Here is a 17,581-nt window from a genome sequence, read left to right on the forward strand (position 1 = left end):
CTTTTCTTCCTCTTTCCCGCTACCTCACCAGCCACCACTACCTCCGACGAATATTACTGCTATCAACTCGTCGGCGACCACCCTCCCTTTTCCTCTCTTTTCCGTCCCAGGCTCGCTGGAAGTGATGACCGGTGAGCTTCATCTCACTACTACTACTACTGCCCATCAAAAAATGAGATAGATCTGACAAATTTTACAATTTTGACATTGCTCTGGCGAAAGTCGTTAAAGCAATGTCGATGGCCTCAATTGTTTCAACTTTTCTTCTTCAAGGAATTGAGTTTCATTAATTTTTGTATGTTATGTGTTTTGTTTTGCACAGATTTGTCCGAAAAATTGCGCTTCACCGGTAAAATTCTTTTTCTTTTTGCTTTAATTATATTATGTGTTGCTTATTCTCACTATTAATGGCAGCCTTCATTTCTTGCTTCTTTGTATTTATTAAATGATTTTGATTTCGTGATTTTTGTTTCCACTCTTTTATTATTATTTTGTTAGATTACCTTTGTTCAAAGTTTATTTGTCTTGTTGTTCGTCACTCTTAAAAGAAAAGTAGTATATTTTAATTAGTAGCTCCACTTTATTTTCCTTTTGCTTGATTATTGTTGTGCATTTTCCAACTCTGGTGGTTGAACTTTTTCAGTAAATTGTGGTAAGTTTTATTTTGTTAGTGTGTGAATTTGTTTTGATAGTTTTCTTTGGCTTTATTATTTTATTGATAATTTCTGATGATTCAGTTGGCAAATGGCCGATGAAGAAATTTTCTGTCGATTTTCGAGGCCTCCACAAATAAAAAAATGGATATTACGCATACAAATACGTAATAAAATAAATAAATAAGGGCAATGATCAAATTTTAATAATATTTAAAACGTTATCCGAGTCCACTTTTTTAACGAAAATTATATTTTTATATATACGCTCACATACCTTCTTAATTCATTTGATAAATATTTATTCGTTACTAATATTTTTGTCACAAGTGTTTATACAGGTTATCGAAAATACTTATCGGAAAGGGCATTCAAAGAAGAGTTTTAAATTTTGTGTTTGTATTTTAATTTCTTATACATGTACAAATATTATCATAGTGAAAACTTTACTTTAGGGTGTTGGGCGGGATATTCTTTATTTACGCAATTTTCATCGCGCATTAGGCAAATTTAGATTGTTAGTATTTATTTTAAATTGATTTAGATATTTAATCAAACAATTCATACTTTTTACACTAAAAAGTATTATGTTATCTTTTTCTTTAAAACAAATTTTCTTTTCCTTTCATACATATTCTTATTTGCTTTTGTTTATCTTTGCATATTTTTTATACACATATTTTTACAATAATTTATGTAATTTATACATTTTTGCATGTAAAAATTGTTTATATCATTTTAATATACATTTTATATTCGTATTTATAAACATTGGTTTTATTCTCTTATCTTTCAATAAACCTAAGTTTGATCGGAAATCACATTTGTGGATTCTGAATGGTGTTTAACCCTTTTCCTTCGAAATAATTTAAATCCTTATCTGAAATCTAAAATGATTTCGTAGATTAATTAAAGTCATACTTGTTAAACAAATAAATAAGGGTCGTGACCTCGATCAGGTGAGGTGCATTAAGGGGGAGGACGGTAGAGTGTTGGTGGAGGACGGCCACATAAAGAAGAGATGGCAGTCGTACTTTCATAGGCTCTTGAATGACGAGGGGGACAGAGCTATTGTGTTAGGGGAACTGGAGCACTCAGAGGAGTGTCGGGATTTTAGCTATTGTAGACGTTTTAAGGTAGAAGAGGTTAGACAGGCAGTCCGCAGGATGCGTAGGGGTAGGGCGACGGGGCCGGATGAGATACCGATGGAGTTTTGGAAGTTCGTTGGAGAGGCTGGTGTAAGGTGGTTGACTGGATTGTTTAATGAAATTTTCAGGACGGCAAAGATGCCCGAGGCGTGGAGGTGGAGTACCATGATCCCTCTCTATAAGAATAAGGGGGACATTCAGAGTTGTAATAACTATAGGGGGATTAAGTTATTGAGTCACTCTATGAAGATCTGGGAGAGAGTGGTCGAGGTGAGGCTGAGACGGATAGTGTCTATCTCGGAAAACCAGTTCGGATTTATGCCCGGCCGCTCGACGACGAAGGCAATCCACCTGGTACGGAGGTTGGCAGAGCAGTATAGGGAAAAGAAGAAGGATCTGCACATGGTGTTTATCGACCTGGAAAAGGCTTACGACAAAGTCCCCAGGGAGGTGCTTTGGAGATGCTTGGAGGTGAGGGGAGTACCGCAGGCATATATCAGAGTAATTAAGTATATGTATGAGGGAGCGAAAACCCAGGTGAAGACGGCGGGAGGAGACTCAGAGCATTTCACTGTCCGGACAGGATTGCATCAGGGATCTACTCTTAGTCCCTTTTTGTTTGCGTTAGTAATGGATGTGTTGACGCGGCGTATTCAAGGGGAGGTGCCGTGGTGTATGCTCTTTGCAGACGATGTAGTTCTGATAGATGAGACTCGAGGGGGTGTAAATGACAAATTAGAGATGTGGAGGCAAACTCTTGAGTCTAAAGGGTTTAGGGTGAGCAGAAGCAAGACAGAGTATGTGGAATGTAAGTTTAATGACGTGAGGCGGGAGAACGAGGTAGTAGTGAAGCTGGAAGCACAGGAGGTATGTAAGAGGGATAAGTTCAAGTATCTCGGGTCCGTGATCCAGAGTAACGGTGAGATTGACGAGGATGTCTCGCACCGTATTGGGGCGGGATGGATGAAGTGGAAACTCGCGTCGGGGGTGCTGTGTGATAAGAAGGTGCCGCCCAAGCTTAAAGGCAAATTCTATAGGGTGGTAGTCCGTCCGGCCTTGCTGTATGGAGCGGAGTGTTGGCCAGTTAAGAACTCCCACATCCAAAAAATGAAGGTGGCAGAAATGCGGATGTTGCGCTGGATGTGTGGACTGACTCGAGGGGATAGAGTTCGGAATGAGACTATCCGGGAGAAGGTTGGTGTGACTTCAGTGGAGTGTAAGATGCGGGAAGCACGATTGAGATGGTTCGGACACGTGAAGAGGAGGGGCATGGATGCCCCGGTCCGTAGGTGTGAGAGGCTAGCGTTGGATGGTTTTAGGCGGGGTAGGGGTAGGCCGAAGAAGTACTGGGGTGAGGTGATTAGGCGGGACATGGAGCAGTTACAGCTCACCGAGGACATGACCCTAGATAGGAAGGTCTGGAAGACGCGAATTACGGCAGAAGAGTAGGGCCAGATTGGGTCGCTAGGGTAGGGAATTACTTGGTGGGGGTTTTTTTTTTTTTTTTTAATTTTTTATTCCCGTTATGATTCCGTATTCAGTGTTCCATGCTTATTACGAATCTGTGTGCTTTCCTCTGCTTTCCTCTGTTTTATATTCCTTATGGGTGCCATATTTATGTTATGTCATTTGCTTCTGAGGTATGGACTGCGTATATCTTACCCCCCCCAGACCCCACTAAGTGGGAATACACTGGGTTTGTTGTTGTTGTTGTTGCCTATTTTTCCTTAAAAATTAGGTGGTGACTTTGTATAAAATTAATTCTTTTTGAGTCATAATGTCTTGCTCGTTTTGGCCTTGGGTAAAAATAGGGTATGACAGTTTGGCGACTCTGCTGGGGATGCAAGGTTCTAACCATTACAGATATAGGTAAATATTTATATTTTTTTTACATTATTATTTGTTTCTTTCTAATTGTCTTGATTTATCTTGTTTGTGTGGCATAAATTGTTATTTGTTATTATTTTGTATAGCTTATTTATTTGCTTATTGATTTATATAAACTGTCATCCTGTTCATATTTCTTTCATTTGGAAAAGCTGACACAATCACACGTACAAGTGAGGTGTGTTTTGCGCACCCGCAAATTTCTTTCAAAATCCTAAATTTTAGGAGAGCTGACATATGCGCGAGGTGTCCGAATCTTTTTCTATGTGCCCACGTAGCCTTCTCACCCGAGTAGTTTGCTCGGAAATCATAAGTCTAGCAAACCCACTCTTGGTTAACATAGGATAGAACTAAACCAACACCTTTTTAGGTACACGCATCATTAGTCATCTTTATCCGAATGTCCAAAGGGTTCACGACCCAAGTGGCACGTTATCATAGTCTCTGTACATATTTGAAAAAATGATTATCAATATACATAATTATTTACTATAAATTAATTTTACTATAGTAGAAAGGTGTAATCTAACCTTTGTTTTGCATGGTGGAATAGTTAAAAGACACACCTTAAGAATATTGTCAATAACTATATATAGGTTTGAACTACGTTTTGACCTGATTCTTGTCCTAATAAGATACGTAGGAAATTCTACATTAGGGTTTGGTCTCTTCATTGTTTTAAAATAATTTCTTCGGTATTCAAAATTTGAACAATTTTCTGAAACAGTTCAAAAACGCTCTCCAAAATTTTTCAAGAGCGCAAATCAATAGCTCCTCACATCTGAATCTTAATTACATTAGTGCCTAGCCAGCCTACCTCTAGTTCTTCACACGATTTTGGTGCAAGAATACCTAGCTTTTTTTCAAACGTCGTAAACCATTAAATTTCTAGCATATCTGTAATGCCCCGAGCCTGTACCCCGGACGCTACACGGTGCTCATAATCTTGAAGGACCACAAGCTAACCCATGACTGATACCTGCTGCAATAACTAAATAATAATACGGTATAATGCGGAATAGTGGGCTGAAATGCAACAAGGTTCAAAATTGTAATATTGTTAAAAAGTAAATAATAAAGTCTGATAAAATATCAGAATCTGAAATATTGAATACTGTCTAAACATCTGTCTGAAAAGCCTCTAAATCGAACTGTCTGAATAAGGAGTTGATGGGACAATTTCCCAACTAACTCCATCTACTGAAATGCTGAATCTAATGAGATAATGAAATAAAAGAATATCCTCGAATGATGAGGACTCACTGCTAGTTTACTGCTGCTGGCTGAGCGTCTGAACCGCTAAGAATACTCTGGGGCCCGTATGTCTGAACCTATGGTATAAAACACGATAGCGCAAAAGAAAAATATGTCTCAGTACATGTGAATGTACTGGTACGCAAAGTGAGGTAGGCTGAATGCAAGGTTTCATATGCATGAACTATAACTGACTGAATATCATGAACATGACTACGTGAGAATATATGTATGAATACATAACAGTAAGTGAAGTCATAAGGATTCAGAATACTGAGTTTACTGATAAAATGGAGTACTGATAATTGATATAACTGATAACTGATATACTATTTACTGAGTGACTATGTCTGACAGTCCTATTTCTGATAGAACTAGCTGAGTTTCGTACTGAGCTGAGTGACTGTATCTGACAGTCCTGAAATCTGTAGAACTATCTGAGTTTTTTACTGAAGACTGACACTGAGACTATAGGAGGTAATCATCAAACTAACATGCCTCTTTTCTGAATATATTCAAGGTCCAACCCATAACCCTAGTTAGAAGGGTGTCAGTACCGTGTCATGGGTAAAGACACTAAAGAGATACCCTCATCTGGAAGGTTCTCAAATGACAACAGTGGGACTCTCAACTGTCAGTTAAGACACATCATCAACCCTCAACGAGTAGGTTTTGATGTCTTAACCTTCGCTGGCTACGTAGTTCTGGAAAACAAGGACTGCTTCTATGGCTCACACCCTCTGCTGGCAGGTGAGTCCCCATCTTTGGGTTCACTCGATGCTGAATCTTACTCTCAATTGAATAGACACTGAACTGATTTCCTAGTTTATACTAGGCTAGACTGATCTGTTACTGGTTAACTAAAATGAGATGAGTGACTGTATCTGATAGTCCTGAAATCTGTAGAACTATCTGAGTTCTTTACTGAAGACTGAGACTAAGATTGTGGGAGGTAATTATCTAACTGACATGCCCTTTTTATGAATAGATTCGGGGTCCAACCTGTAACCCTAATTGGAAAGGTGTCAATACCGTGCCACGAGTAAAGACACTAAAGAGATGTCCTCATCTGGCAGATGATCAAATGAGAATGGTGGGACCCTCAACTGTCAGGTTAAGCCACCTCATCAACCCTCAACTAGCAGGTTTTGATGTCTCAACCTATGCTAGCTATGTAGTTCTGGAACGCAAGGAATGCTTTTAAGGATATCCCCCTCTGCTGGCAGGTGAGTCCCCACCCACTGAATAGGCACTGAACTGATTTCCTAGTTCATACTAGGCTAGACTGATCTGTTACTGATTGTACTGATTAATTGAACTGAGCTGAGTTTACTGAGTTTTTCTTAGTTCTATAACTGAACTAGAGTACTACTAGTTGTGACATGATTGAGACTTTTCTGTAACTGACACTAACTCTAGGCACACAGCTAAATTGTCGGGTATTAAATACCCCAAGGACTCGATAGCATAAAAATAATAAGACATGATAATTCTTGAATACTTGACAATAGTCAACAACTTACAATACGATCTATGAGGCATTTCATCAATCACTTAAAAGTCATGAACTTGCACATGAATAGGAATGCATACTAACACATCATAATTTCATTAAACCAATCTGATGAGCATTCCATCAAACACATACAAGGTATAACTTAACATCGAAGACATTTTGAACATGTGGGTATAACATAAGTTCATCCTTTAGACCACCAAAGGATCACAAAATCACCATTCTCTCAATTTAGTATTTTATCAAACACATGGTAGGCGTAGCTTTATACTTGGATATGATCAACAATACTAATACATCAAGACCATAATTCAAGGGTTTCAATATAAGAGAATCAAAATTCAACTTACATGCTATCATAATATCAAGAAACATATAAAGATTTTAACTTGGAACACGTTCCACAACATTCACATGATTACATTCAAACCCACCACATGGAAATCACGATTCATGTTTTTAAAAGAAGTTTCTTGAACTCCAAGGGTGGAAGGGATCCTTGGATGAACACTTTACATACCTTGTTGAAGAATTTCTGGAAATTAATGGTGAAATCTTGAGTTCTTTATTTGAAATTTAAAAACTCTAAGGCTGGTTCTTGAGAGAAATTGAGAAAGAATGGGTTTCTTTACTTCCTAGGGGATTAAATTTCATGTTTTGGGGGCTGAGAGTCGGGGGAAAAAAAACCCAAATACCCCCAAGAATGCGGTCTTTTAATAAGTAAAAACTGGATTACCAACGCGCAGGTCGACGCGATGCGTTGATGGCACCAATGTGATATCCAATGCGTCGTACCAAGATCGCGCCAACTCACTGCAATTTAGCGCTTGTAGCTGTGGAAAATATTAACCAATGTGATAGGCCATGCGGTGTGCCAAGATCGCATTGGTATATTGTTTTGTTATTCCAAATGAGCTCCAAACGAAGTTCGAAAAATCCGAAACTTGTCCGGTAACACCTATTGACCTTCCTGATCATGAATTAACTAAAATATAGATATTTAAAGGACTTTAAGGTCGTGAAATGTGATTTCCAAATTTCAAAGGCATAAAATAAACTAAGTCTAAATACTTAGCTAGAATTTTCTAAGTCTGGGACCCCTTGACAAGCTTAAAGGACTGAATTAAGCTAGGAATTTTACGGGGTCTTACAATATCTCTCCCTTGGGAACATTTGTCCTCGAATGAGACTGACTGAACAGAGAGTACTAGTAGGCTGAATCTACTTACTATACATGAACATCTGCGACATGACTATAGGATTGATATTACTGATATACTGAATTATCACACTGAATATGCATATCTGATGCATGAGTACATAAATGAGCTGGTTCATGAATACATGATTGGGAGTTTTGATAAGTTGAGTTTCTCATACTAATCATGCATATCTGATACATGAATACATGAATGAACTGACTCATGAACAAATAATTGAATATGCAAAGGTAAATGATACCAAGTTTGTAATGGAAATCTGAGCATGAAACTGAATAACCTTAAGATAAACTATTACCTTGGGCTGAGTCTGAGTTTGCGGAAAAGAGGTGAGGATACTTGGTCTGCATGTCCGCTTCTGCTTCCCAAGTAGCTCTCTCAACGGACTAATTCTTTCAAAGAACTTTGACTAGAGGGACTTCCTTGTTCCTTAATCTGCGAGTCTGGTAGTCAAGGATTTCGACTAGGATCTCTTTGAAAGAGAGGTTGTTTTGAATATCTAGGCCCTCTGTAGGGACTACAACTGCTGGGCCACCTATGCACTTCTTAAGCAAGGAGACATGGAACACTGGATGGACTGAAGATAAATCTGAAGGCAATTCAAGCTCGTAAGCTACTTTGCCGAAGCGACTGAGAATTTTGAAGGGACCGACATATTGGGGAGTAAGCTTTCCCTTCTTGCCGAACCTTTTCACTCCCTTCATGGGAGAGATTTTCAAATACACATAATCGCTAATCTCTAATTTGAGATCCTTTCGGCGCACATCAACATACGATTTCTTTCGGGTCTGAGCTGTCTTGAGCCTTTCTCTGATCAACTGAACTTTCTCTAAGGTATTGAATACTATGTTAAACTCTACAACTACGGCCTCACCCACCTCGAACCAAGTGATTGGAGATCTGTATCTCCTACCATAAAGATCTTCAAATGAAGCTATCTGTATGCTGGAATGATAGCTTTTGTTGTATGCAAACTCAATTAAAGGCAAATGGTAATCCCAACTACCTTTAAAATCTATCGCACACACTTGCAGCATATCTTCCAAAGTCTAAATGGTCCTTTCTGCTTGACCATTTGTCTGGGGATGAAAGGTTGTTATGAGATGAACTACTAAAACCCTTTTGAAATGCTTTCCAGAAATGAGAGGTGAATTGGGTACCTCTATCTAAGACAATGAACAACGAAACACCATGTAATCTAACTAAATCTTTGATGTAGATTTTAGCGTAATCCTCAGCTAAATACGAGGTATGGACTGGAAGAAAATAAGCTGATTTGGTCACCCTATCTACAATAACCCAAATTGAATCGTGTTGACGACGAGTATAAGGCAAACCCATCACAAAGCCTATGTTTACTTCTTCCCACTTCCAAGTAGGAATATCTCGCTCTCTTTAAGGAGATTCAGGCCCACTGCAGCAAATTGTTTCACCGGTCTAGCAATAATCTTCTTGGCTTGTCCCCTCCAGGATACAACAACCTTCTCACAAAGAACAACTCAACAATTTTGGACAAGAGTTGAGTTCAAAGCTCCACAAAGAGAACACCTCCCTTCAACTAATAAACTCTCTTTTTTACTAACTTTTGTGAACTCTACGTTTTCTTGTAGATGTAAAATATGCAAACCACCTCTATGTACATGTGAGAAATCTTTCATGCAATGAATATGAAGAATAAATGGGAAGATAAATAGAATAGAGGTTAAAAAGGTTACAAGAGTTACAAGAACTACAATACATAAAGAGTAGGATAATGGAGGAATAAAGAATGAGAAGTTACATGAATTTCAAGAAAAATGATGGCCAAATTCAACTACCATAACCAAGAATCAAATGAGAAAGAAGCCGGGCACGTCCCTTGCTATTTAATTCAATTAAAGTTAAGGCATATAATGCCGTTAGTTTAAAAGAGATTACTAGGCACGTTCTGCCTATAAAGGCAAATGAACTAAGTGCCTAAATATAACTTAAAGCACTTGAGGTGCTTAATGTCATTAAATGACATGTAACAACCACTACACTTTTGGTAAAAATAATAATAATAATAATATTGTAAATATTAAAATGCTACTCTATCAACTACAACTAGGGTTCTTATTGAGATTTGGGAATTTATTTCCAAAATTCCCTAACCTAATTCTATCTATAATCTTCATATTTTTCACTTTCTCATCACTTTTTTTTTTTGGTTAACCTGATTTGTCACTTTATCTGAGCTCTTATCTGAATTCTTTTAGTGCATAAATATTTTACTACTTTGTATGTGGGTGTACATAGTATTACTGAACTTGCTAAACTTCACAGAGAAGAAACTTGCAAAGCAGGCGAAGCTCCCATTTCAAGGACTAGAATGGTATAAGTTATATAAACTCGAAACGCATGAGAAGCTTCACAGAACTATACTTCTCTCCCTTCCGATCATAGAGTGGGACTGCTCGAATACCTTGTCGCAGCTCTGCCACATGTAGACATGTTTGTCCTGCAAACTCATCCTTGTCAGACAAATTATAATCAAGAACTTTGATGCGAAGTAGAGCCAACTCAGGAACTGTTAGTGGAAACTCAAACTGCTCATCCCAGCTTGGTATCCAATTGTCGTCCATCGTCTTTGTTTTATTCTTTACTTCATCAGCAGGAACTCCAGCAACTCCTACCTGTAAAAGTTTTACATCTTAACCATTCATTTTTACCTTCTAAAATCCACTTGTAACTAAATACATCAGAAAATTCAAGAAGAAGAAGGAAAGCTAACTCCTTTAACCATCTTTACTTTTTTGCCTTCAATGGACATACCGAAAACAATTAATGCCAATACAGAAGACGACAAAGAGTATTGAATGATAACGATAAAGATAATAACAATGGTAAGTATTATTCATCTACCTTTGCATAGAAATCTGGCGGTGAGTACGTATCGAAGTGTGTCTGATCGAAGTCTTTGTCCCACCCATCGCCCATATATAGAGTCACCTGCTTAATGCAAGAAGAGACTTGGATCAGTTTCAAGAACAATGGAACATAAGTAGCAAGAATGCCATCCTACTACTTCAGCGAGAAATTACCATCCCTCATGTACCTTTAGCGTAGTTTTGACTGGAAAATTTGTTGTAGGATTGAAGACCTCATTGTTGGAACCAGCTCTCAATAGTAGATCAGGTTTCTTAACATATCCACAACCACCATTAGCCCTGAACATACCATGCATCAACCAAAGTGATCTTCCATAACCCTGCGCAGGACACATACTTGGAACCTATTTCCTTGGAACTTTGGTAATTAGTTACTAACAGGACGAGGATGAAAAACAACACCCGTCAGGTTAAAATTCATGTTTTAGAGAGACAAGAATTAAACCCTTAACGTCATGCAATCCAAATGGTTGTTACTGGAGGCTTGCAGTCTAATTGGAAGTTGATTCCCATTCCCAACAATAGTAAAAGAAAATATCAACCAAGAACCAAATGTTTTCCGTTCCAAATTTATCCCATTTAGCTTGACATGATTGGTGACTGTAAACAAAACCCCCCCACAGGGAAAGCTATTTTGTATGAGCTTAGATTTTAGTACACAAGGTAATAGGGTCACATACTAACCGCTGTGGCTTCCTCCAATACTCAAGAAACGGGGACATGCTACTTCTTTCACTAAATTTTACCATTTCACAATTTCTTTAATACGTGCTTAGTATTCAAAGTAACCAACAATTTCTAGTATTCAAAACAATACACTTTTAAAGAAATCCTCAAGTATTAACTATTGCATGGAACAAAAAGTTGTTCTATTAATTGATAGACATGCACAAAAAAAAAAAGAACAATAAAGTTTAAATTTCCCTCACTCCAAACTTTTAGCCCCTTTGCTGTTTGGATGGTGGTTTCCGTGATATAGTATGATATAGTTACTAAGAGAATCATGTTTGTTTTAATTGTTTCTTAAAATGTATGATATGGTATAGTTTAGTTTCATGATTTGGATAGAAACACTCAATTTATGTAACCATCGATTTGATAGTATGCCATGATTTGCTTTTTTTTTTTTTCAATTATGCCTAACTTAATATTATATAATCCTATTTTACCGTTTATCTTGTATTAATATTTAACTCCACCTCCTCCTTTCCTCCCCCCCCCCCCCCCCCCCCCCCCCCCCCCCCAATTTTTTTATTGTTTATTTTTTATTGTTTTAGAAAATTTCAAACTTCTGCTTATTCCACCTCCTACCTCGACCCGACCCCAACCCCATGTCAAACCTCCACGCCAATTTATTTTTTTAAAAAAGAAATAATTTTTTTTTCTTATCCCACCCTCACCCCCAATCCCCCCAACCCCACCCAACCAATTTCCTTTTTATTTTAAAAAATTTATTTTTAAAACTTTTAAGAAAATTTTCTTACGCCCCTCTTACCAGCTCCCCCTCCCTCGACAAAAGAAAATAATAATTTTCCCTCCATAAGAAAATTATTTTTCTTAAAAAATATCTAAAACTTTTTTTCTTATCTCGACCCCTACCCCAAGCTCCTACTCCACTAACCCCACTCCCCAAATATATTTTTTAAAAACATTTAACTTTTTCTTACCCCACCCCATTTGTCATATTTGTTTTCATTATTTTATATTAAATATAGACAAATGCTTTTATAAAATATTTTTCTACTTGCATAACGAACATAAGAAAATAAGTAAGAACAATTTATTTTCTTAAAAAATATCTTTTTGAATTCAATACCGAATACACTCGTAGTATATACAAAGAGAAAAGACATTTTTTTCACCCCTGAACTTGTTCACATAACTTACTTTAGCACTTAAACTTAACTTCCGTTTATTTACCCCTCTTAACATCTTTAAAGTGTATTAATTTCACCCTTCAAAATTGAATACCACTCTCACAACGGAGAATGTGTTACACTCGCCTACACATCAGCGCCACGTCAATGCCACGTCGTAGCCACGTCATTGCCATTTAAGAAATTTGATTTTTCTAAAGAAATATAATCTCCCACACATTATTTTTATATATATTTTTAAAATAAAAAATATATATTTATTATTTTATTTATATAAATATATATATATATATATATATATAAATAAATAATTTTTTTTATATATATATATATATATATATATTTATATATATTAAATATAAAAAGGCACCCCCCACCCCTATTTTCTTTCTTTTTCACAACCCTCCACCCACCCCGCCCCCTGACCTACAAACGCAGCCCTTTCTCTTTCTATCTTCTTCAAACCACCCCACCTCTCCCATCTCCTCCATTTTCTATCTTTTTCAAACTTAAAGCATATTACCAATAGTCATTTTTGTTGTCCATTAAGCAAAAAGAAAGTACCAATTATCCCTTCATTAAACCACCAATTCAAGAAACAACAATGCAATGGCATCACCACGTCCCAATTCAAAATTCTTCATTCCGACACATTCCGACAAAACTCATCAAAAAACAATTAAAATAAACCCACAAAATAATATACTCACAAAATTAACACCACAACCACCATTAACACCACCATTGACGGACCCCAAAGGTGCAATATTAATTCCACCAACGACCACCATTGACGTACATATCATTCAAACCACCACCTCCTCAGTTTTTATTTATAATACCATTAACGAACTATTGTTAATTGAACTCAACCCCCCCTCCCCCCATTTTTATTTTGGTCCTTCTTTCTCTCTCTTTCACCATTTGTATGTGCTTAGTACTTTTGGCCTAGCAAATTTCTCCATTTTTGTTTTCCCTTTTGCTTTCTTGCACCCAAAAAATCAGACACATTAATAAGAAAAAATTATTGTAATTTGAAGACAGTGATGAAGTAAAAACGACAACGTTTTAGCATTGACAGTGGGTTGTTAATCTGGGTATTCATTAGTTTTTTGTTTACTACTACTATCACATTTTGGTATTTTGTGTGTTCTTTTGTTGTTTTGCTTTTAGTTATGTTGATGCATTTTTTGTTTCATGAATCTGTTGTAGTAACATTTTCTTTTTAATTTTTTTAATAAATGTTCCTGTAGCTCCTTTTGGTGGTGATGGAAAAAACTATCGGGAAGAAGAAGAAATAGGGGTGGTGGGGTGTGAGGAAGAAGAAAAAAATAATGGTTAAAAATATTAAAGTGGGCCCCACTAAAAAATTTTTATATTGTTTTTTCACTAAAACGCGTCTTTATTTTTTTTGGCACATCAGCCCTTAAGGGAGCAAAACAATACATTTTAAAGTTGTTAAGGGGGTAAATAATTGTCCGATTAGTTTAGGGTCTTAAGTTTTGGCGACAAGTTCGGAGATGTTTTGATGTCTTTTCTCATATACAAGAGATGCATTCGAACTTCGTACTTGTTGTTGGTGTCCACATCTCAAAATATCAAAAAGAAATGAAATTTGTTACTATAAAAAATGAATTCGATTATATTTATTTTGATTTACTCTTTTATTAACTTTGCTAGAATTTACATGAATTTAACAACTTAATATATCTGTATCGCATAATTTATGACAAATTAGTATGAGAAAAATTATTTTATTAACAATTATTGATAAATTTTAATATTTATAATAGTTAAGGGAATTTTAGTAAACTTACCAGTTACAATACATTACCATATTATCAAACCAAATAATAAAACTATTATTAAACAACAACAAATGATACAGTCTATCCAAACATGGTATTGTACTATACCGTATAGTACAATAGCAAACCACCATCCAAATAGAGTGTTAGTTTTCGAGGGTCAATTTTATATATTCTAGTTCTTAAATGTAACACACTTTTAATCATATTTGCTACTCCCTTCATCTCAAATTATTTGACATGTTAAAAAAATTATCTTAAAATAGTTGGCATGTTTAAGAATACAAGAGATAATTAACCATTTCTCCGACTGTACCTGTATTAATTGATTAAGATTCATATAATCAAGATTAAATAAGGTCATATTAGTCAATTTGTACCCTTATTAAATTCCTCCTTAAGAGTTGTGCAAAAAGCAAACATGCCAAGTAATTTGAGACAGAAGGAGTACTCACTACGTATCAATTTAAGAGGCATATTTGACAGTGTCATAACATTTGGGTGACGATAAGACTTTTGAAATTTGTGATTTTAAACATGCCATAACACTGCTATCAGTCCTAAGCCGTTGGTCTATCGAAAATAACCTCTCTACTTCACCTGCGGTAGTGGTATGGTCTGCGTATACCCTACCCCCCAGATCCCACTATGTGGGAATACACTGGGTACATCGTTGTTGTTGTTGTTCTAAACATGCCATAATATTTGTGTGGTCATAAAAACTTATCACAATATTGGAATACTTTAAATAATCCACTCAAGAACAGAAGTAAATCATTAGACAATGATAAAAACTATAGAAGAATGGTTCGAACATTAATCTTTATCCATACCAACAACTTTTGAAGAAGACAAGATCTTCCAAATCTTGAAGATCACTCGTTCTGGTATTCTTTATCTGAGGCGGAGAGAAAAAAAATATTGTCTTTAGGGACCATGTCTATTTAAAGCTTTGAAGTGCCTTTTCACATCAAAGGTATTTTTCAATAAGTCTTCATCAGACTTTAAAATAGGTCCTTGAATTTTCTATTATTCCAATTAAAAACATACTAATAGATATTTACTTTTAGGCCCAAAAACTTTAATACTTTATTAGATCATAAATTGGGCTTCTTTAGAGATTGCATATCTATGTATAATATATTAATATGTGAGTCCACAAAATAGAAATTACTTACAATATCCCACTTGGATCATATATATTCCTAAATAATTATACATAGATAAAACTTTAGTGAGCACAACTTTTGCTATCTTGATTTAAATATCTCAAAATAATCTAGTCCATTGATACTACCAGTATAGGATCAAAGCGATTTTCGTAACATATATTCGAAACTAAACCCATCAATGATCACAACTATCAGCAATACCAATGACATAGATCAAATATGAAAATTACATGTAAAATGGTCTAAATCATGCCTATTTTCAAATGGTCCTACTTCATGGCTTTAATAGTCCAAAATCCCTTTTTTATACCTTATGCAAAATAACAATAAAAATTTAATATATTTATATTTCAAAGTTATCAATAAACATATGAAATTCATAGATTTCAAAAAACTTCAATCTATACAGAAAATAAACTTTAACATATCAATAGCATAAATAAAATAAAAAACTCCCGCTAAAGTGGCTCATCAACAAATTTGACAACACCCATATGAGCCACATTCCCATGAAATACTTTAGGTGGAAAACTCTTCATAAGTGGATCCACAATCATCGAGTTTGTAATAATACGCTTAATTAACGCAAGACGACTCTGAATCCCTTCTTTCACAATAAAAAACATAATGTCTATATGTTTTGACTTTGACGAACTTCGATTGTTCTTCAAATATAACTTATGAGACTTAATATCACAATGAACTTTTAATGGTCTTTCTATGCCACCAATTATTTGTGTTTCAGTGATAAAAATTTCTTAGTCATATTTGCTGATTTGATGTTTTATGGCAGGCCAAAAATGTGGCTTTCATTATAGAAGAAACTCTTAATATTTGTTTCACAATTTTTCAAGAAATAACTCATCCAGTTATTATAAAAACATGACCTGATGTAGATCTCGTACTATCAAGACATCCGGTGAAATTTGAATCGGAATATCCTACAATCTCTAAATTATCCAACCTCTAATAAGTGAGCATGTAATTTTTAGTTCATTGAAGATACCTCATAACCTGTTTTGTAGTTTTTTTCAATAATTTATTCTCGGATTACTTAAAATATCAATTCAATATTTTGACTATGTATGCAAATCTAAATGCGTGTAAAATTTTGCATATATGAGACTTCCCACTACTGATGCGTATAAAATTTTATCCATATCTTTCTTCTCTATGCCCAAATTTAGACATTGACGCAAATTAAACTTATCACCTTTTGCCATGAGTGTATCCTTGATGCACAATTTTACATGTCAAATCGACTAAGCACCTTATCAATATAAGTCTTTTGTAAAAATCCAAGAATGTTTCTAGTACAATCCCAATGGATCTCTATATATAAAACAAAGGAAACCTCATCAATATCTTTCATTTCAAATTTAATGGATAAAAATTTCTTGTTTTATGCCATAAATCTACATCACTGCTTGCTAATATAATTTCATCTACATATAGTACAAGGATAATAAATTTGCTCCCACTGAATTGGAGATATATGCATTTATCAATGATGTTTTTTCTTAGAATCAAAAGAAGTTATCATGTGATCAAACTTTTGGTACATTAACGAAATGTCTATTTTACACCATATATGGGCTTCTTAAGTTTACATATAAGGTGCTTTGAATCTTGAGATTCAAAGATTTTTGGTTGCATCATGTGTATCATTTCTTCAATTTTTCTATTTAGAAATACAGTTTTTACGTTCAGTTGATGTAGCTCTAAGTCATAATGAGCTACAACTGCCATAATAATTTTGAAGGAGTCTTTTGATGAAATTGGCGAGAAAAACTCTTTAAAATCTATGACTTCTTTTTGAGTGAATCACTTATCAACTAGGCATGCTTTATATATTTTGATAGTACCTTTCGAATCATATTTGGTTTTAGAAATTCATTTGCAACCAATTGATTTCATTCCTAGTGGTAACTCAATAAGAATCTCAAATAACATTGTCTTTCATAGACTTTAACTCATCTTTCATGGCTTCAATTTATTTAGTTGAGTTTCAACGTGATTTTATTTGACAAACGTTATAGGATCATCTTCCAATCCCATATAAAAATCATGCTCTTGGAGATACACAACATAATCATCCGAAATTACATTTCTCATTTTTCTATTAGATCTTCTTTTA

At 35.4% G+C, this 17,581-nt stretch overlaps 1 protein-coding gene across 3 annotated transcripts in view; it reads right to left on the reverse strand.

The window, feature by feature from the left end:
- Window positions 1-4,719: 4,719 nt before the first annotated feature.
- LOC107873209 (phosphoinositide phospholipase C 2) overlaps window positions 4,720-17,581 on the reverse strand; it is a 39,829-nt gene continuing 26,967 nt past the window's right edge. For 2 of the 3 annotated variants that reach the window (XM_047414810.1, XM_047414809.1), the window contains exons 7-9: window positions 10,755-10,907; window positions 10,562-10,648; window positions 9,513-10,332 (exon numbers count right to left, since the gene is read on the reverse strand). In XM_047414810.1, coding sequence (XP_047270766.1) covers window positions 10,039-10,332; window positions 10,562-10,648; window positions 10,755-10,907 — 534 coding nt within the window. In that variant the 3' untranslated portion in view covers window positions 9,513-10,038. Of the gene's footprint in view, window positions 5,020-9,512; window positions 10,333-10,561; window positions 10,649-10,754; window positions 10,908-17,581 lie in introns of those variants that run through there. The other variant, XM_047414811.1, reaches the window with a different exon arrangement.

Source organism: Capsicum annuum, chromosome 6 (genome assembly GCF_002878395.1).
Source record: "Capsicum annuum cultivar UCD-10X-F1 chromosome 6, UCD10Xv1.1, whole genome shotgun sequence".
NCBI lineage: Eukaryota > Viridiplantae > Streptophyta > Magnoliopsida > Solanales > Solanaceae > Capsicum > Capsicum annuum.